At 35.8% G+C, this 22,979-nt stretch overlaps 1 protein-coding gene across 1 annotated transcript; it reads right to left on the bottom strand.

The window, feature by feature from the left end:
- Positions 1-1,660: 1,660 nt before the first annotated feature.
- On the bottom strand, positions 1,661-22,725 carry LOC129256365 (dual 3',5'-cyclic-AMP and -GMP phosphodiesterase 11A-like). The gene is made up of 8 exons (XM_054894596.2): positions 22,705-22,725; positions 18,535-18,698; positions 18,112-18,200; positions 13,324-13,391; positions 6,372-6,515; positions 5,405-5,551; positions 3,473-3,580; positions 1,661-1,838 (listed from the first exon to the last, which is right to left on the bottom strand). Exons 1-8 carry the CDS (start codon positions 22,723-22,725, stop codon positions 1,725-1,727), a joined length of 855 nt encoding a protein of 284 aa, XP_054750571.2. The 3' UTR covers positions 1,661-1,724.
- Between the last annotated feature and the right edge of the window lie 254 nt (positions 22,726-22,979).

Genomic DNA, 22,979 nt, shown 5'->3' on the forward strand with positions numbered 1-22,979 from the left:
ATGGAATTGTAATATTGTAAGGGTGATCTTCGTGCATTTTAGAGCGAATAAATAAATCAATTTTATATGGCGTGAACAAATATATATTAAGACATGCACTTCTGGACATGATTTCATAAAGCATGTTACCATAGTAACAATGAAAACCGGTGCTTCTCAGCAAAATCAAAGATTTCGCTGAAATGTTCAGAGCTGACAATCATTATAGTCAGTAATGAAAGCTTTCATGACACACCCCCTGGATCAGGGCCCTAGGAACGATTTCTAATATAAGGTTGCTGGTTAAGAAGAAAATATTGACCAGCATTTCTGCTTCCCAGGGCCATGCCCTGGATTTGATTTATATCGATGGATAAATACCCTAACTGCATTAGAAATAATGAGGTTTAATCCCGCCACCGTATATTAGTATACAGTTTATCTTTGGCAAGATATTTCCACTCTTCACCCAAATACAATTATATCCGCTAGGATGAAAGATTCATCAATATTTTTTTATTGATTTCCGTCGGAATTTAATGATCTGCAAGCGCGCGGGAAAACCCCACAGGGAGAGTAGAATTTACATCATTATATTTATATTTCGACAATGACCCTGGGAAACGGGGGTGCTTCAGCACCGCCAAGATTTGCGTGGGGGTGCTGCGTGTGTTCTTCACCAGAGGCAATACCCCTGGAAATCAAGTAGGTATGCTCAAAAGTAGGAACACAACCAACATCACATTCTTTTTGTAGTGAAAACTACACCCTTACTGAAAAAAATCTTTCCCAGAATCCTGGGCCCCGTCTTACAAACAGTAACGATTGATCTGATCAATCGTAACTCTATGGAAATCCATCTATGTCATAATTTTTTCTACGAAAAATTTGCACAATGTCCTTTGTATGCAACGAGAAGCACAGTAAATTCTTACGAAAACAATGAATGCATAAATATACATCATAGCTATAAAATACTTTGAACAAACATGCATAATAGATGTTGACGTTGCTGGCCGTCCATAGTTGCGATTGATCGGATCAATCGTAACTCTTTGTAAAACGGGGCCCAGGTTTGGACTAATAAAAAAAAACTTGGCGAGCGCTTAAAGGTGTATCCGGACGGCAATATACAAAGAACAATGCTAACGGTAAAGAGCAATGACACATCATAAATCCTAAAAATTATCAGCGTTTACAATAATAACAGTCCAAACTACAAAAAAACAAAAAACAATGAATAGAATATGTAAGTTCCCAATTATTGTGTGCACTTATTTGGTAATTTCAAATGGGTTCAATGATGTACTACACTCACACCACCGAGATCAACCTAAAACCGACTGATCATATGTCATTTGTAATAATTAACGCAATAGTTTTTGTCGGTCGGGCCCCGTAACACAAAGGTTATTAGCGATTAATGAAATGGCCTATCAAGTTCATAGTTTCATGCGCATTTTGCTCAGTAGACTTACTTGGAACCAATCAGAATTGCTCTCTCATATTAGCGATTGATCGCCAACCTTTGTAAGACAGAGCCCTGGTGCCTGTAACACATAGCTTAGCAATGATCGTAGAACATTTTTCTACGATTGATTCCATTGATTATAATAATTATACAATCAATCGTGAAAATTGAGTATACGATGAATCGCTAACCTTTGTGTTACGGGACCCAGAAGACGATTTTGCCGGTGCAACTATGTTTACTGAGTTATATACGTTACATAAAAGAGGATCTCTTACTTTTCTTGGTAAGCATTATTCGTCCCTCTATGGTCCAGGTCGTGGCACAGACAACCCACGAGGAGTGTTAACTGTTCGATATCAGTCAGGTACTTCGCTACTCCTGTGTTCTGTAAATGCAAAGAAAAAATAGTCTAAATATAGTAACATGAACAAACAGCTTAAGTGGCAGTCACATAATGGTAAATTGTCGATTGGTTTAACAATCAAAACCAATGTGCACGTCACAATTTCGATGTGTTTCTATGTTATATGTATACTGCCCTAAAACAGTAATGATTTGAAGGATATAGAGTGTAAAATATGTTTTGTGTATTAAATGTTGTAATTTTAAGTCTAAATAAAACATCTGCGTATTTTTACTTTTTTCCATATAAAACCACTTTCCGAGCCTTGATTGGCCTGAAATTTCAGGATATAATCTTTCTTTTTAGCTTGCTATAGGTCAATTTTCAAATTTTTAAGGGAAGTGCTAAAAGGCCATTTTTGCTCTAATTCCATTTTTTTAATGAACATAAAGGCATCACCAAGAGAGGGCGCTAGATATGAAATAATTCAAGTTTAAAAAAAAAAATTAATCATACTTTACTGGGGAAAAAAATCAATATATAAAAAACAGCTCTCATTACAACTGAAAGCCAATTCTTGAAGATTGAAGAATGTAGTCAAGGAAAAAAAATTGAATTTTTTATTTTATATTCCGTAGGAATATTGTTTCCTAGTTCGATTCTGTAATCGCAATTCACGACAAACATGACTAGGTGCCATGAGCCTAATTACAACAGGAAGGCAAAAGATATTCGTTCGACCCAACCCATTCAATTTTTTTTTCAATTTGATATTGCTGATTGACAAAAGTGTAGGAATATGATTAAAATCTAACACTGATTCTAGAAATGGTAACTACTGAACTTCCTTTGCCCGAAATTGGAAAGATAATCAATGACTTTGGAACTATTTTTTGACTGACGGAAGAATTAGGACTATTTTACTGTTTCAGGTGATGAATTTGATCCCATCATAGTTATCTTCATAAATGGCGATTTATTTATAAAATGAGCTGGCTACGATACCCTTTTCTGGTCAGATATGGAATGTCAGATATGTATCCTATCAAATGGTAATAAACATTCGACCCTCTAATTTCACATTTATTTTTTATAAATTTGTCACAAGTGCCATTTAACACACAAGTCTGGGGAATGTTTTACGCGCTTGACACCACCAGAAATACATCGATTTTTTAAAGCCTAATTGGGAGGAATTAGAACAACAGCGCAGTTGAATACACACAATGTCATCTTTTGAGGGTGGACGAGCTTTGTTGACATATTGTCAATAAATTTTCTGGGGCACTGCAGGAAGCACGTGAAATCAGTAGATGATTAGGGATAAAAACAGTGAGTACTGCTCAAACATTGCTGTGCAAATGTCACTTTGAAATCAAATTTGTTCAGTCACTTATACTAATATCTTGCAGTACTGTGGATGACTGACGTGAAAGCGGAATGAGGATAAAATACTACAAAGGGTTATTGCGATTAAAATCAAACTCTAATTGAAATTGATCTAAAGTCACATGTCGTAAGTACGCAAATTTAGATCAATCGCACTTTGAGTTAGATTCGAATATATAGCAACGATGGATCCTTGATGAAATCACAAATTCAAGGCATACAAGGCATACTTTAACTTATCACTTATATCTATATTAAAGTGGAAATTGAAATCCTTGTCTACATACCTGCAATATGGCGAACATGACCTGTTGAACGTTGAAGGCATGTCTGAAGTTGTGGTATGCAACAGGCCTGTAGTTCTTCCGCACCGTCAGCAACCACCGACTTAAGACCTGAAGTTGAATGTATAGGATAATCAAAGTTAAAGCTTCAGTTACAAGAAAATGGAGTTAAATAAAGTTAAACAGATGAAAGTGTTGTTTCATTTTAATACACCATTCTTTTGTATTCCTCTATGTCATCACCTTATCAAAAGTTATTCCTTATGCAATCATGAACGCAAAACTAAACCAAGAGCAATGCCAGAGTGTTTTGATAGGAGGGGGGGGGGGGGGCAGGGGAGACGACCCAAAGGTGACAATCTTCCCCCTTCATTTAACATTAGGAGTATTATAGAGCTACATAGCCTAGAAATCTCATTATTTACTCTTATTCCTCCCTCCTACCATTTCCTTCCCTTTTCACACTTTTATTCTGCAACTTGAAAAATCATAGGGAGGGCGGTCACCCATGCCCCCTATGGCGCCGCCCCTGATTACAATAGTGAAATAATGAGAACTGTAAGATTTATAGTATGAGAGTAAACAAAGACGGATAGCGAAAAGATTAAAAAGAGTGGGAAATGATACGCAGAAGAGAGAGTTTAACAGCATCAGAAAGGGCGAGGGGAGGGCGAAAGGATCCTGGACTTTTCAAATCACAACTTTAAACATTTCCCTTTAATGAAGCATTCAACTTGGCCATTCCCAATACTTATGTCATACATGTATGTAACTTATTAATGTTGATGTTGTTAATTGTTATTCTAAGTAATTCCTTATGTTGTATAATTTGTATTTTTGTAAAGTGCATTGAGAGTCCTTTCAGGTCTGAAATGCGCTATATAAGAACTGCATTATTATTATGTATTGAGAGACAGTGACATATAGTGGGCGGTGGATTTGCGACCGCCTAAACTGCTAAATCGCGGGAGATTGATGACTGCGTAAAATGAAAGGTCAAATTATGATAGTATCAGCCAGTGAGGGTCATATCTAATGAAAATCTCAATAAAACGCTAATCAAATACGACGTTAATTTGATACGTTATTAAATGAATGGCATATAGTCTACGTTAGATATGAAATGACTGCACGGGTATGTCATGTGAGGTCTATATGCATTGGCTTCCTGTGTTGCTTGCATACGCTGAATGCTTAAAAAGTCCCATTATGTTGATGTTTTTTAATAATGAAAAAGGATAGCAAAAAGAGTATTTCTTTTCAAGCATTTAAAATACTGCTAGAGAGAACACAGTGCCCCAGTGTGTGTCACAGTGTGTTCAAAGTGTAGAGCACAGAGTGTTTTACATGTTTATAACGTGGAATCACTTTCACACTTTTATATTCAAGCATTCTTACAGTGTGAATCGCAATTTCAAATAGTCCACTGTGTGAACACACTGTGAACACTCACACCATCAAGTTGTCCACAGTAAGAAAAATGTTATTCACACTATTAAATTTGAACATATGTTAAATTTGAACATTTAACATTGTGTGTTCACAGTGTGTTCATATAGTCCACTATGTGAACACACTGTGAACACTCACACTGTCAAGTTGTTCACAGTAAGAACAAAGGTATTCGCACTGTTAAATTTGAACATTTAACAGTGTGTGTCGCATATTCACATAGTCAACTATGTGAAAACACTGTGAACATATGCAATGTAGAGGTGGTCACAATGTGGATCACATCTCCACATAGTCCATTATGTGTACACACACTGTACTAACACACGCCACTATGTGAACACACGGTGATCATTCACACTGAAGATTTGAGCATTTTAACAGTGTGAAGTTTCAACTATGACTATGTCACAAAAGTAATATGAAACATTCATTCTCTCCGACGTGGTGCGTCAGAGGGATTGCCATTCTCAGGATACTCACATCTTGACTAATCTTGAATTTATCGAGAAAGCCTGTCTGGATGTACATCTTGAGAGATGCTTTTAACATCTCGTCTGCCTCTAATGAGAAGTCATCGAAATCAAACCGAACCAGCTTAAGCTTCTTGATATCTGGAAGACGTGCATCCTGCAAGAGATATGTTTTGTTTATTTAAATATATTTTGAACACATTTATACAGGATAAAAACATGGTGAGCAACAGCCGTTTTACATCATTTTCCTGATACGACATTAAACCATCAAAATTTATCAATTGTGAAATACATGTATAATATAAGATGAATGGAATTTAGAGGAGCAAGAGGATAGGAAAGATGGAGAATTCTGAGAAAAGGCAGAATAATGAAAATAATAATAGCAATGATAAATGATAATAATAATAATAAAAGTAATAAAAGTAATAATAATAATGATGATAATAATAATAATAATAATAATAATGATAATAATAATAATAAAAATAGAGAGAGAGAGGTAATGAATATGTAATCCAAACATTATTCAAGAACACAGTAAATATATTGAAAATATCCGTCAAATGACAATGAACAGCTGGGAGGTCTTTGTCGAACACTGGTGAACCGGAATAGGAATTTCGTCCTAAGTTTCGGAGCTGACGAAAAATTGCAAAATAGCACGTCGTTTGTCTGGAGTTCATGACTAAACTGTTGTTTTGATTCACCAATATTCGACAAAGACTTCTTGGTTGTTCACTGCCATTAAGGACATTTGACAATATGTTTTCTTTGTTCTTAAACCATTCGTACGTCGCGGAGCGTAAACTCCCTATTGTCCCAGTTACACCAACGAAACTGACTCCAGACCGATCAAAGCTACTACATTACTTTCAACGGTATATACTATCGGTCAGTTGGGAGTTGGTTTCGTTGGTGGGACTGTATCGCATTAACAACCCTTTACACAATTATTACAATTTTGGTCGTACCTTTAAAGCTCTGACCTCTTGCTTCGTGGTACAGGCGTGATATGAGAGAACCTCTAATGCAACCTGTTGCTTTGCCATTGCCTTGGTCACCTCGTTGAACATGATAGTATTATTGATACCCAGACCACAGAATATCGTGAATGCCTGTTAATGAAGGAAATTAATGCGTCAATGTAATAACTTCATTAATCATGTATGAACATTTAGTTAAAAAAATCGTCAACATGGAAAACACGAAAATCATACAATTATATAACATAAATTTATAATAACAATAAATAAAAAAATAAATAAACTGTTCTCATACAGCGCATATGACTATTGATATATCAATATTGATACAATTTATAAAATCCATGTGGAGGGGAAAAAATAACAAAATAATATTAATTCATTAAACTAATTTTCACTGCATAAAATATACATAAACGTGACGTCATTACGGAGCAAAAGACTGACGTCACTGATTGATTGATGAAATTAGATTAGACACTTTTCATGTTTTAATAATCTAAATTATAGAAGAAGGGCTACAGGGTTAAGATGGAGCAAATCTCCATTAATTTTTAAGTTATGAAAGGGAAAGGTTAAAAGAGGAAAATGTAGAACGAAGGGGAGAAAGAAAAGAAGAATATGAAGAAAGGACGGGTTGATTGTGTAACTTTTTTTGTGGAGTTAATCCGTTGAACCAAATAACCTGTACACAGCCTCTGAATGTTACATGTAATTGAAAATAATCTAAAACTTAAAGAACTAAAAATGTTTTTGTTGCATATTTTCCTTTCTCTTACGTCAACTTGGCATACATTAACATATATTTGACCTTTTTGTACTATTATGGCGTCACTTTTAGTATTTCTTTTTCACCACTAATCTCCTCGAGTACACTTACAAATTTTGGACAACATACTGTCCACACAACAATTGGTTAACATTTTATCCAATTCTGGGTAGTTTTAAACCAATAATGTGTGCTTTGAGTGAAAACTACACAGTATTGGTTGAAAACTACCCAGAGTTGGATAAATTTTCAAACCAATTGTTGTGTGGACAGTATGTTGCCCAAATTGTTAAGAGTGTAATATATTCACCATTAGCAGGATTACAATATTATTCATTCGAATCTTCTTATTAAGCACTTTATTTGTGGCTTATCAAACAGAATTGCGAAAGAAAAAACCTGTGATTTAGAAATGATCCCATTACCAAAACCATGACAACTCAAGGTAGACTTTGAGAAAAATGATTTAGAGAATGATGAAATTACTATCATGGTGGTATTTCCGAAGCTTGAACTTTTTAGAAGGTTGAATCACTTGGTTGGTAAACTTTTGATTTTATTTCCGAACGGCATTGAAGCATGAAAGCATGGACGTACTTTCATGATTAAACTATTTTAATAAGCGTACCTGAGAGGGGGGAGGTAATGTACCCCTCCGATAGAATTTTGATCATCTTTGTACTTTTGTTATCAGAAAAAATGCACCAGGAAACTGCGATGACCTTTTTCCTTTCCCCTCCCCCTTTTATGTCGGGGGGGGGGGGTGTCTAAATATTCTTTCCCTCCTGAAGAGGTATACGCCAATGACTATTCCCCCTTTTATTTAGATGTATGACAATAATTGCGCAATGAGCTTGATGAGGTCATGTTTTTGATACGGCACACACTGCGTGATATTTACGAGCGAGGGAAAAGAGTGAGCCCACAATCGACACTTTAAAAACAATTATTAATTTTGCTATTTGGTATAGGCTGTTAAATTCCTTTATTTGATATCTTAATACAAAATGGTAAAGGCCTATCACCAAAACAAAAAAAATCATAGTGACAGACTTTTTCTCCTGAAGATCCCTCTGCCCCCTACCCTTTCCCAACCACAACACCAGGAGTAGTTGTTGAAATATTGTTTTAAAGAACATTGATAAGATTTTACACGTTCAAAATCATCGCGATCGTCATTCAATCATGCGTCGCAATTCATCACAACGCGAACGACCATGCATGCTTTACACCTCCAATTATATTTAGATCTGCTATCGCCTAGAGGTTCAATAATGTTTGTCATCTCCGATGTCCTGATGATCTTTTTGCTACCGGCTGCATGCATTTGCTTGTCCTGATTGCTTCTAAATAATTCCTGAATGTAATCTTGCCGACGAATCTATATGACATTGTTGACTGAGGCAGAAGTATATGCCGCACTGCCATGCTTTAATATCCACCGCCGGCGTGGCGATCATTCCTGTTGCCGATGAGACTTCCACGAAATTCAATAAATGCTTAAACAATGTGAGGACTCGCTCGGTATGCATGCCTGCAGGAACGTGTTCAGGGGGAAATCTTGTACATGAAACAAGTTATCGACTCACATTAAAACACGAGGGACTTTAATTTGAAAGCAACATATCCAGTTTGTGTACGCATTCAATAGTATAAATTATTTTCCGTAGTACTAGTAATGGTTTGTTGATGTAATGTATCGTATAGGGACATATTAACCCTATATTGGAGTCATGGATTGTATTGTCGCATAAAAAACGAATTGGTAGGTCAAAAATTTTCGCTCATTTATGACTTTTTGAATGACAAATTTGCCTCATCCGCCATTTTGTGTCCACTCTCAACGACTGGTCTCATTGCAATACTGCTCTTACTGATACTTGATATTGGTTTGTCGTACATTCTTTTTATTCTCACATCTCTCTTAAAAGAACACGGCAGACTAATGTCGACATCCTTGCCCCAATATTACACGACCTTCTTTGGTAATGATAAAAGAAGTAATTTCCTATCGCACAGACCATTTCATTAAAGTGACGCTTACCAGTATAAGGTGTATAAACTGTTATATAGTAAGCAGTTTTGTTACAAAATATTGGAGAGGTCAAAATGAAAATTAAAGGCCAAAATTCTAGACGAAAATATGGCTGACAAATTCTAAGTGAATTATGACATACTTATGGACACATCACAATGAAACCAAAAAATATAAGAACAGTAATTTTCACAAAAGGATTTAAAGAATAACTTGACAAAATATCAAATATACAGAGAGATAAGAAGATTTTCCTCAATATACATTTAGGTATTAAGAAATATATTGTGAAAAATGAATTCTCAAAACAACAAAATATTCAACAAAATTACCACGGGAAAAAAAAAAGTTTAAGCACATTTCGTTTTAAGAATTTTGAAAGCCCTGGTGAGCATTTTCATCAATAGAGATTTTCACCGACAGATGTTATAAGCTACTGAAATCCATCCATCTGATTGGCCCAGAGCAAAATAGTCAGTGAAACTCACTATTTGTTTCAAGAAATGCTTCAAAGGTCCAATCGTAATTGACATTCCAGAGCATCATTCCACCGCCATTTGCATTAATTCTAACTTCCATGAACATTAAGGTGTCTTTTAAAAGACGCGGGTACATTATCGTATTTCTCCTTATGTTGGACTTGTCTGGATTTGATGTTATACTCCGGGTTTTTATTTCCCTCTCCAGCGTAACCTATTAGGGAAACTACATCGCCATCGTCTTTAAAAATCACTTAATATGATTCCCGAGCGAGTTTGCATATAACCAAAGGTTACATTAGTTGCTGCTTTGCAACCGAATGGGGTTCAAAATAATTATTCTTCGTAAAGGGAAAGTTTTAGATGTTTGGCGCCAAAATATGTACAAGACCTCGTCATGCCTATAATAGTGTACACCAGCTCGTACCCTGAGATCATCGCACCAACATTTTTTAAGCTCCCCAAAACACGAGTAGATAATGGTGAACGGGCTATTTCTGCCGCAGTGTCTTTTCATTGAAATAATTTGGCTTTAATAAATTTGTTCTAAACTAAGCCTTACCTTTTCTAATATCAGTTCTTGACACAATGACATAAATCCGAACTTTATTATTTGGCTATTATGATTATTTTTATTATTATTATTTATTATTATTATTTTTTATCATTGTTATATCATCGCCAAATTGCCATTTACAATATAACAAATTCAAGCAATCATCTATCTTTATATACTTAAGACTTAGGAAGCTATAATCTGTATTTTCTAATATATAACTATTTAATCTTGTTTTGTTTCATTATCCATTATTAAGAGAGGGTGTTAGTGAAATATTTGTATGATTTTTATAGCCTTTTTTAACATCTGTTACTAGGGAAATTTTTTTTTTTAAAAACAGACATTATAAATCGATCCGAGTAATGAATTCATAAGTAAATCTGAAATTAAAGGCATTTTGGTTGAGTTTTTACATCCACGAATGCATAGGCAGAATGTATTTCTATTTTTGTCAACATAGTTTTCAAAAGGATTGAACTGAAAGTAGAACAGTTTGCCAGATGCATATAATGTCTCTTCCCTACCTTATTTGACGAGAGGAAATCAATTAACTTAAAAAAAAATCTTAGTTGAATAATTGACCACTTGGCTTAACAAATCCTTGTCACTCCTGTCTTTCACTATTGCCAGAAAAATGAACAATGTCAATAACTGCCTTTAATGTACCCCTTTCATATAATTTTTACTTTAATGATCATCAACGCTAAATTAAGGTCGTCTTGATGATTCGCAATCAACGGTAAAAAGCAAAGATAAGATGCGATGAAAAACAAAAAGGGGAGTTCCCGTTCCAAGAAAAAAATTCTGATCACGTTTCTCTCATCATGCTAATAACAAAAAATATCAAGCATGGAAACAAATGTATTGATTTCATTTCCACTGGTTCAGTTATCCACCCCCTCTCTCTTAGCATAAAGATGATTTGAAATCTCTCGGCATCTTACGTGCATCGCATACATGCAGCAGCGCGGTCTCAAGCATATTGATGTCAATATTGATTGGAGGGACCATTTGAAATACCTGAGCAAAAGGTTTCTCTTGATAGTGGCCTGGGAACAACATGCATATTCGATTCAATATTATCCCACCGACATAAAAGTGAAGTTGTAGAATAAGTAGAGATGGCAAGGGGTACGAGAAACGAAGGTTGATGAACTTCGTGGAAGAAGTATATTTCTATATGTTTCAGCCCAATGTAATAATTCGAATGTATGAGGGTGAATTCATGCATATAAAGCACAGTCTGGAATGCATCTATACGATCGAGTGCAATACCAATGGAGGAGAACAATTTGTCTTGGCTTTTCAGTACATGAATTATAATGTGATTCAGCGGAAGCTCATACTTTTATGGCGAATTAATTTACTTGTGTTAACATTCTGCAATGTCATCGCACACCTACCCTTTGAGCATTCTAGCTTAGGAAGATTTCGTATTATGTCATTTCGGATTATTTGCCTTACCCGATAATTTTGACTGACATGACAGGTTGAAAAGTGCCCCAAGACGGCTAAAATGACCATAAATTATACATTATAGCCCTTTATTGTTTTTTAACACATATAAATATTGACTGTTGGCTGTTCAATTTCCAGTTATTTGTTGCATATTGGAATATATATACATGTGTATGTGTGAGAAATATATATATATATATATATATATATATATATATGGTTGCAACTGATATGTCTAAAAAATATTCAAATATGACTATCTGAGGCCTCGTAACATAAAGCTTAGCGATTGATCGAGGGGCTGTCTTCTACGATTGATTGCAATGATTATTGCATACGATCGCTCGTAAAGATTAGCCCAACGATCAATCGGTAAGCTTTATGTAACCGGGCCCTGATAATGGATGTCCTTGATCTACTCTGCTGCTATGGACATTATGCAATGAATTAATCAAGTTTTATGGACTGTCTGGATTGTTTGCTTCGTATTTCATCACAACCTTCCTACGCAGCCACGTCACAAGTACAAGCCACTATACACTACAATCAATCCTTAATTACACATTAAACAAAATGGACGATGGGTCGATAATGAGCTTTTCCACCGGAAATATATTACAAAAATATGAACAGCAGTCTTTTTTTTATAATTGCCATTCATGATTGAATTGATGGCAACTGTTTGTTCTTTCATAAACAATTTTTCTGAACATAAAATAAATAAAGAGTAGACAGTTTATAGACAAATCCCACGCACAGTGTTTGATTTGTATAAACACGCCAGTATGCATGCGTGCTGGCTAATGAAGACGGATAGCCATACGGATTAGACATGGTAACAGTTATGGCAACTTTGATTCACTTCTGATCGACATTGAATTTTTCAAATAATAGATTTGATTACTTTATAATTACAGTAAATAGTTTATACACACATCCCACACACAGTGGGATTTAAAGCTTTTCATTCTTAAGGTTAGATTGAAACCCATTCCTCCTCTCCTCCAAGTGGCCAACCAATTATTTTCGTTCAACATTCTTAGAGATACCCCCTCTAATGATAAAAATCAGTAAGTTTTTGTCTCCCTATCACCAGCCTTTGGAAGGGAAGTTTTTTTAAACTATACCTAATTAACATGTTTCTGGGAAAACGACGATAAAGAGCTCCAAACTGAGACCATGACATAAACAGTTTTTCCCGAAAATGGGAAACGCACCGTGCGGGACATTTCACGCCCTTCATTAAAAAAAAAAGACACGAAGCCACTTTTACGCGAATTTTGGGCTGATCATGCGTACTCAAAAGCAATAAAATCAATGAAGAGTCACAATATTGGGGCGAGAGTTCGCTTCCAGACTGTGATAATAGCTTGCTTATAACCCTCCGTAAAATACAAGAGAAATGGGAGTTGCAAGAGTTTTCAAATAAAGCGAAAGTCCAGTATCAAGCTGATAGGGAATCACAATTTGCGTTGCAGTTGAACGCAAATGAACAACAAATTTACGTTTATAAGACCACTTGCGCCTTCTTATTATGATTATAGGACTTACGCCTGATTCGGAATTTAACGTATTTTTTTTCATTTCAATTCGATTCAATTAAACATTTTTAGTTTCTTACAATCCGCCATAAAACTTACCTCGAATAGCTGTTCATCGTTCTCATCGAATGGGAATCCATCCGTCCTATTCAGAACCTGGGCGACACCTGTTCAAGCAATCAAGATGAAAAACATAAAAAAATAGAAATAGGAAAATACTACAGCAGCTATGAAATTATAGATTGGAGCGAAGCATCAGAACTGAATGTTAAATCATCAATTAACAGTCGGAGGAGTAACAACATTTTCTAAATGTTGCATTTACCAAATGAAATTGTTAGACGCTACACGTAAGTTGTTGGATTCAGCTTTGTGCAAGGTTGGATGTATAACAATTGTTATATATAACCTTTAAATTGTTGATTTAACATTGCTTTCATTTCTTAGAGTTAGATGTCATGCAAATAAATACATGTAGATTTCAAATTCATGATGTAATAATAGGATTGGGTTCATTTATTGCTCAAAGGAATATTTTCTTGAGAAAGATCATCGACCTCACTAAAATTTACGCATGGATCGTTTTAAACTGACCTCTCATCAATATAATGCGTTATGCATTAAAACAAATCTCTGCCATTAACACTCTTCGCATCTCCGCCCGTCTCTCTATTGCTCGATTATTTTTCTCTTAATTTCTGTCTGTTTGTTTTTCTTTCTCTGTATATATGTCCGTCTATCTGTCTGTCTCTGTCTCACTCTGTCTTATCTTTCTTTATATTGTATTATAAGTTCAAAATTCACTCTTTACCCGCAAGCCCAACCTTAGACCATGTACACCCCTTTCTCTCTACCACTTTACAATTGATCTTTCTTGTAATCCCTATCGGGGCACTTATCAACCAAATCCTCCATTTACCCTGTTCCTTTAAGGGGAGATTCACATTGACGACAGAGATATTAGAGTTATATTGGTGGAAGTTTGATAAAAGTCCTTCAGAAATAACGGAATTATGAATATTAACACTTTTGATTATGTGACGTCACAGACAAGTAGCTCCTCCTATTATGCTAAATAATATATATATTTCTTTTATTAATGCGATTTTCCTCAAAAATTCAAAGTCAATATTTGTACGGGGATGTATTATTATGCTCATCATGTCATACTCCATAATTATTAAGGAAAAAATGCCTAATTCATCATGTTCTATTATAAAATTATATTATAAAAAATAAATGTATGGAACGTATATTACATGGTATATTGAGAGTTGGTCGCATGGCGTAAGATTTTGTTTTTCTAACTCTCTTATAATTTGATGAATTTTCATCAAACCTCCATTAATATTTTTTTCTAATTTTCTATTTTTATCACAACTATCTTTTCGTCAGAGTGAAAGTCCTCTTAAATTTTGTATATCCTGTCTAAAGCGACCGAGACTATATAGCAGGTAATAAGGGAATAGCCCCTTCCAAAATGCACTTAACGCGTTCGACTCGACATTATGAAGCCACGAGGGAACCATCACATGTAATCTTGGAGTGGCCTCGGTTAATTACTCACGAGTACTCACTAAAGGGCTCGTGTACTTTGCCAATCAGTCTTATTTGGCTTCATCAGCATGACCAGTATTCATATGACCCGGAAGACAGTATTGACCCTACCGGGGTAATGGCGTGGTTTAGCATCCACTTCGCAGACGCTTTCTGCAACGTTGATAATCTATTGCAAATGCGTGTCAAATCACAATGGACAGATTAGAGGTTATTGTCGAAAGTCGGTGGTCTTGGACACCGCATCGTCTTAAGATTCGGTCCGAAAAAAATTGCAAATATGACGTTTGCCCAGAGTCCAGACGATACTGCTGTTTTGATTTACCGATTTTCGACAAAGACTGCTTTGTTATGAAGGGCTATTGACAAAGATTCTCTGCGTTAAAGAAAGCGCCTGCGAAGTGTTTGCTAAAATGCCCTAATAAACTCAACTGCTACATTGTCTACAGATCATGGCCTAATATTGGTGATGGCGAATGCAATTGCAAAATTTAGGATCGATTTCAATTCTGTGTTTTACAGATTGATTCTTGGGTTGCATCTAATTTGTATCATAAGGAAAAAACCTTGAAAAAAGCCAATAATGTCAATACATACTAAAAATATCAATTTGGCATGCACATTCTTTGACAATTACGCGTTTGAAAACACAATGTTTTATAGGCCTATAGAATGTGTGTTTGTGTGTGTGTGAGTAGGTGTGTGCATGGGTACGCGTGCGATGGTTTGCATGGTGGTGTGTGTGTGTGAGGGCGTGGTGCGTAGGTATTGTATGTGTATAATCGGCGTGTAGGAGGGGATTATGTCCACAAATCCAAATCGTAAAACGTTCATGAATGTTCTATTCAAGTCAATTTGCGATTTCGATAGAATACAACACTTGAAAAGCAACATTTTTAAGAAAAAATATCTTTGGGGGAAATAGAGCATAACATTTTAAGTAAGGACATCTTATAAGTAGATACGATAAGATTTAAAGGTTTACAAACTCTATTATTCAGGCTATGCGAGTCGGAATCTTATCTTACTTTTTCTTGATTCGTCACCTTTCTAATCACACCGTATACCACTCTCTTATCATGCTTATACTATGTCACACCACCAAAACCGACCTGTAATCTACCAGAGGTATGCCATTTGAAATTAACGTGATATCTTCGATCGGACTCGGCTCGGTTTCATTGGTGTGACTGTAATCAGACTCCATAAAATAACTTTAAAAGGAAAAGTAATCTTTAAAAAATCCTCTCCAAATATCAGGTTTTGTTTTCTGGCTATTCAGAACAGAACAGTGGCGATGAGATAAAAGCAATTACACATTCGTCATGTTCTTAGGAAGTCCGTGCGAACTTCAGAGACAGTGGCGGATCTAGCTTTCTGCTAAGAGGGGGGGGGGGGTTGACAGGTTGGTTTGACCACACGATAAGCTGCGACGTAATGCGTCCTCCCCCCGTAGATCTGCCACTGTTCTGCTTGCACGACTCTTGTAAACAGCAAAGGGGTCGTTGGTGTTTGATCCCACACTCATTTTTTATTATTTTTAGGGAGACCGAGGTGGGGTTCAAACCCCTAATTCCCCATAGATCCGTAACTGAGTGATGGTGTAGATTCCAGAACATGACAACTAAAACAAAAGAAGTGTATCACAAATCGAAGTTACGACTTGAATGCAGTAGAAATAAAATAGTGTACAAGTCGCACTCAGTCTTAATGCGATAAAATTCTGCCAATTATTGATCCTATATTGATGCTGGGCAGTTTGGGTTGATGAAAGAAAGAAAACAAACTGAGTAATAATATTGAATAATATTGGTTTCTTAGTATTTAGAAATGTTACAAAAGCGGTCACTCCTGTCATCGGTTTCTCGCAATTCATATTTCGTATTGTTCCATTTTAATGCTGCAGGTACACCAACGAAATAGACTCCTAACCGACCCATGATTAATGCAATCGAAATAAAAGCTTTGATCGGTCTGGTGTCGGCTTCGTAGGTCTGACTGGCATAAACAGTTTGACGCACATTGAGACGACGCGCCGCCATTAAGAATACGATTATGTAATGGTAACTGTAATAGACAATTGAAAAGTGCCATCAGAATTGAGGTTAATTACTGCACTTCACTTTAAATTAACCTTCGGTGTTGGGTAATGGCAATAATAAAAAAAAGTTGTCAGTATTCTGCAACACTAAAATTGAAGAAGAATAACAAGACGAGAAAAAGAAGAAGGGGGGGAGGAAGAGATGGATGGGGAGGAGAAGGAGAGGAAGAAGGAGAGATGAAGAAAAAGAAAACGAAGAAGTAGAAGGAGGAGAAGAAAAAAAAGGAGAAGAAGAAAAAGAAGAAAAAGAAGAAGAAGGAATAGAAGAAGTAGGAGAAGGGGAGGGAGAACAACAAAAATATAAAACGAAAACGATGAAGAAGAAGAAGATGATGAAAATGAAATAGAATAGAAGGAGAATAAGATAAAGATTATGAAAAAGTGAGGAATAGAAGGAGAAGAAGAAGAAGATAAAGAAGAGGTAGAGTGAGTACAAGGAGATGATGACGTAGAAATGAAGAAAATAAGAACAACTTACATAGAAGGAGGAGGAGTACGAGAAGAAAAAAAAGGAAAATATTATCAAATTTTGGAAGAGCAAGATCAATCGGAACGTTGTTACATTGGTATGGGGTCTTTAATTTTGACTTTTCGAGATCCCGTTCTCCTTTCTTGGGCCGACATTAAGGGGCTGTTGCACCATGACCTTTTAGCCGGCGTGTATGTCCACGTACAATACATATGGCAAGCCGATTTCTCCTTGAATCCAATCTTTTTATATCAAGCATTCAATTCAGAATTGCATTTTGGTAACAACACCAAATATCAAGAATTACAATTCTTAATAATCCTGAAAGAATATTTTTGTTGTCAACAAAAGGTAATTCTTGATACCAATATTTAGAAAAAGGCTTTCAATAGTTAACGCACGTCGACATACGCTGGCTAAAACGGTCAAGTGTGTCATCCCTTCATATAACGGATTCAAGAACACAGAAAATGTATTGAAATTGGCCACCAAATCACAATGAACAGCTAGAAGGCCTTTGTCGAATATTGGTGAACCGAAACAACAGTTTTTTCCTAAGTTTCAGAGATGACGTAAAATTGCAACTATGTCGTTTGTCCACAGTCCAAGACGAAACTGCTGCTTTTGACTCACCAATTTTCGACAAAGACTTTCGACAATACATTTTCTTGAATCCGTTCTGCGTCGCGGTGGCGCAAAACCCCCTTTTATCTCAGTACCTACATTAATCTTATTGCCTTTAGCAGTCATAATGACTCACCTATCGTCTGGCACTTGTTATCTCGAATGGGCATGCATAGTAGTGACTTGGTTTGGAAGCCTATCGCCTTGTCTAACTCTTTGTCAATCCTGAAAACAGAAAATGAGGTGTAGGTAATTTTAACAATTAAAACAATCGTTTATGAGAATGATAGTAATGATAATGATGATGATAATAACACTAATAATAATAATAATGATTAAAAGTAGTTAGATAAAAAGCGCTTTTGCCAAAGGATACAAAGCATATCTAGCAACATATGTTTCCATTACTACTCCATTGCTTCACTACAAAACAGATTCATGTTTTAATGCTGGCAACTATCTACATTATGCCTAAATGAATATCTTAATCGTGAGTCAATGATATCAGCCAATATCTTAAATCTAAATTTTCAAAAGAAACCTGATAGTCTTGATATACCTTGGATCATTCTGTGCATCACTGATGTTAGCACGTTCCCCACTTATTGCCACTTGTTCAATGATGCCATTGGATAATTTGATGTCCCCCGATGCGAAGGTCGGATTCGTGTGACCGTTTGAAGTTGACCCAGTGAGGTCGAACACCTTCGAAAACGTAATAGTCTAGGATAAAATGAAAGAAAAACAGAGAGGTTTGATACAAAAACAACTTAAATTTCTGTATTCCAGCATTTATATCATGTCTAGAAAGTAAAAAACAAACAACACTAACCAACACTTTCATAGATGAAACATGTTTACAGACAAAACATTTACTCAATACTCTAAATGCCGGCACTTCCTTAATAAAATGAATAAAATAATGCTTATGAACTTTTGATGCCATGAGGAATTATATATATTTCCGTTTATTATAGTGTGTAATTTATCACTCATGTTTTCCCCAAATAACCTCTCAAATTTTTTTTAAACCTCTCATAAAACCCCAAACAAAATTTCTGTTGAAATGAATAAATAAATCAGTTATAAGAGTAAAATAATAGATGAATAAATAGTTAGCAATCGAATAACGACGTCCGTGTTTTATCCTCATGTCAAATCCTCGATACTATCTTTCCCTTGGACTTTGCTGTGTTGGATAGAATATATTTCTGCAATTGTTTGATTTGTATGACTGATGAAATAGAAAGACGTAATGTATCAATCACAATGAAGTCGTAATAAAAATGTAAATCAAAGTAAACAAATTGAATCATGATTGTATATCAATAAGGATGTAAAGCATCCATGATGTGGGATTAACTTCCCATTTATTTTGTATAAAGTAATAAAGGGGTATACCAAAATGAAATTTTTAATTCCTTTATGAATTTTACTTCTGCATTTTATTCTTAAGTTTTCCGTGACATTTTCCCTTTGGTTTTAATGACCTTAGTAACTTCTGAACTCTTGAAACTGTACCTCTTTGAGCCCCAAACGCGCACGAACTGTATATGTGCTTGAGTATAGGGGTGGTGGGGTTGAGAATGGGCGTGTGGGTGTGAGAAAGTGTATGCGGTTGGGGGATTGTGTGTGCTTGTGTGCGTGCATTCATAAGCGAATCTTCATAGCCAATGTGCATTCAATCAGATTTGATCATTTACGTCTGGGGATTATCATGCAACGTTAACCGCCCCAAGAAAGTACCACAGGGCGCTATTCTCGGACCATAACGTTCACATGTAGTTAAATTAAAACGATACCACAGCGCCCTAATATTTTCACCCAAAGCATAAACACATGCAATATCTTACAGACTGACCACCTTAACATAACTGTCCTTATCAATCACTGATGTGAAGAAAATGGAATATCATACATTTCAAACGCTGTTTTGATGTTTTCCAAGAAGCCAGACAAGATGCCTATACAGAAGAGAAGCCGAAGTTAAATTGTTTTTTTTTATACCATCATTATACATGTGTGCAAAGGTGAACCGAGAAGTTAAACAAAGACAAGGGGTGGTCAAGACGATCTAAAATAAGATGGGTTACGAGGAAATGAGAATTATCCTTCGAGTATTAAGTCCAGTCGTATCGAATCGAATTAAGGTCCATCCATTTGATCCTAATGCAATACACGGGAATGATAGAGAGTCCCGCAGGGTGCATGCAACATGCATGAATCTGGAGCTATTAGACTTTCATGAACCAGGGTCTAATCTCCTAGATTGTATGTGATGAGGTTTGTTCCGTAAGGTCGTTTCCAAGACGAGTAATTCTGAAATAAAATCCCGAGTTAGACAAAACGGATTGGGGATGTTTCCCTTTTTTATTTAAAAGAGTGTAAGTCGGATTGTTTTTTTCCCCGGTACGATGCGAGTGGATGATCTCTATATTCAACAGAACGTCATTATGGTTTATGAGCACACATAATATTCGAACTAAATCAGCATGAGATAATATAAAGTTATGATTGTTCATGTAGATAACATTATTTCAGCCCATTGATATACAATCGACTTCAATATCATAATGTACAGTTTGTGAGTCTCTATTGTGTGATAATAGGTTCAAAGAACAGAAAATTTAACGATGCAGCACAATGTTTTTTTAATAGTTTTAATATGAATTGCAGTCATTATAATGGTAAATGTAAATACATGATTTTGAGCATTAAATTAGCTATTGTGCTACACAACTCGAATGCACTGTGTCAAGTAAAAGTAATAATATGAATTATTAGGATTCAAACATCAAACTACATTATATGACTCTGCTTGGGAATGTTAACAATTGATGTTTGCAATTTAATGCTTATAATATTATATCATATGCATAAAAATAAGGAATAAACAATACAAATGTATTCTTTAAGATGAGACAGAGAACGCAGTCTCGACGGTGGAAGCAAAAGATGTAAAACTAATCCGAATTCAACTATTTCTTAAAACTTTGATTTAAACAGGCTTGTAAAATCATTTTTATTTTATCTCAATGCTATCATGATGCCAATTTATCATTACTATACGCTCATTATAAAATCTTAATTCAAATCTCACTATATGTAAAAATGTTCTAAAAATGTTTTTATTTAAGCACCAACATAACAAATGAGAATACACTAGAACCTCACAATAATCAAGTATCAAGAGAGTTATATCCAACGCTACACTATGAACAAGTCATCGCTCAACAGGATTATCGTGATTTGACACTGAACCCAAGAATTCTTATCTATAGTCAAATATTTTTTTTTTCTTTTCGAGGTCATCAGAATCTCCCGAGTATTTCACATGACTAATCTTCGCTATCAAATCTGCGTTAGACTTGTTTTTACATTTTTACACTTCGGTCACACGGGCGAATCCGACACTGAACTTAGGAATTATTATCATCTAGTCAAATATATTTTTTCTTTTCGAGGTCATCAGAATCTCCCGAGTATTTCACATGACTAATGTTCGCTATTAAATCTGCGTTAGTCTTGTTTTTACATTTTTACACTTCGGTCACACGGGCGAATCCGACTCCAGGCTGACCAAATTTTATGATGTAATTTCCAATGGCACGCCACGACATCGGTCGGTTTGGAATCGGTCTCGTTGGTGAGACTGTAGCATGAGATTCCCTTGATGATGATTCTTCAAATATTACCCCATAATACACCAATAGTTAGAATGACCACCCAAGGGAGAGAAAGAAAGAAAGATGGAGGGAAAGTGTTATGAGCAAATTATCATTATTTATCGTGAGAGTTGTTCACGCGCCGAGTAATTCCTCTTAAAGGCCGGCGGGATAAGAACTTGTCTGCTTTCATTCGTTTTTTCTCACCATCAATACCACGTGACAAAGACAAATCCAGGTGAGCCTCTTCTTTGTTAACGGTGTTGATCGAGTGCTGAAAATACGGGAAACTCTCTACCTATCCTTCCGAGACACGCTTTTTAAATTCGAAGAAATGTCAATTTTATTGAAATCGAGTCTCCTGTCTTAAAATATCCACCCAGGTCAGTCGTTTTCAGGGGCTTACCAAATCAAAATTATCAAACCTAAAATAGCTCGACTGAAAAAAAAGCGGTACCAGCGACCTAGACACTGGATATGGAAGCCAAAAATAATCTATTGCACTATCTGACTATGCTAGTGCTGAAGCACGATCGACGTCGAGAATGGAGTGGTATTATTAAACGAATCCCTAAGCTTCCTTAGATCTAATTAAACATCATTTCTACCCCTGAAGCGATGTGGTTTTTATTTCCCCTAGAGTATGTATATTTTCTCCCATGTGTCGTCATGCCAGGCAGTTGTAGCCGAGGACTGCAAGAATTATTTTCATTTGTCTCGCCATTCGAAAAAGAAATGTCATAATAACCAGAATTGCAGTCCCTCTTTAAAACCAATACTATTGCACCAAAATCTTAACGCATTGTGTGCCGAAAACAAGCTGACATCTTCAAATGTTTTGGTTCTGTTATGGTGTTTTTTCTTCGTAGTATATATCTGTGAACGTTTGAATGTAATTCGTTATACGTCAGTATTTATTGTCGGGTGTTCATCTGAATAAAAATTAGAAGGATTTATATCAATTTACATCAGAGATTGGCGGTGATCCACACTGTATTTCCACTATTGCGAAAACGCAAACGAGACGGTCGGAGACACAGACCCCGCAAAAAAGCATTCCTTACGGTGGGTGGAGGCCTAGACATAACGGTTTAAGAGAAATTCACCCACGAGATAATTTTCATTCCTTTTCATACATATTGATGGGCATGTGGATGACTTTTATGAGCATGTCAAATGGCTCGATAAAACCTGCAACATTCCAATACATAACCGTTACGAGAAAGTACCTTCAATATAATTTCAGTAGGTGTGCATTCGATAATTGAGGCGGTCTCACAACGAGGGGGGGGGGGCTATCCATGGGTCCGTTACAGAAATCTTTGCAATCAAACGCAAC

This window comes from Lytechinus pictus, chromosome 3, assembly GCF_037042905.1.
Source record: "Lytechinus pictus isolate F3 Inbred chromosome 3, Lp3.0, whole genome shotgun sequence".
Lineage (NCBI taxonomy): Eukaryota > Metazoa > Echinodermata > Echinoidea > Temnopleuroida > Toxopneustidae > Lytechinus > Lytechinus pictus.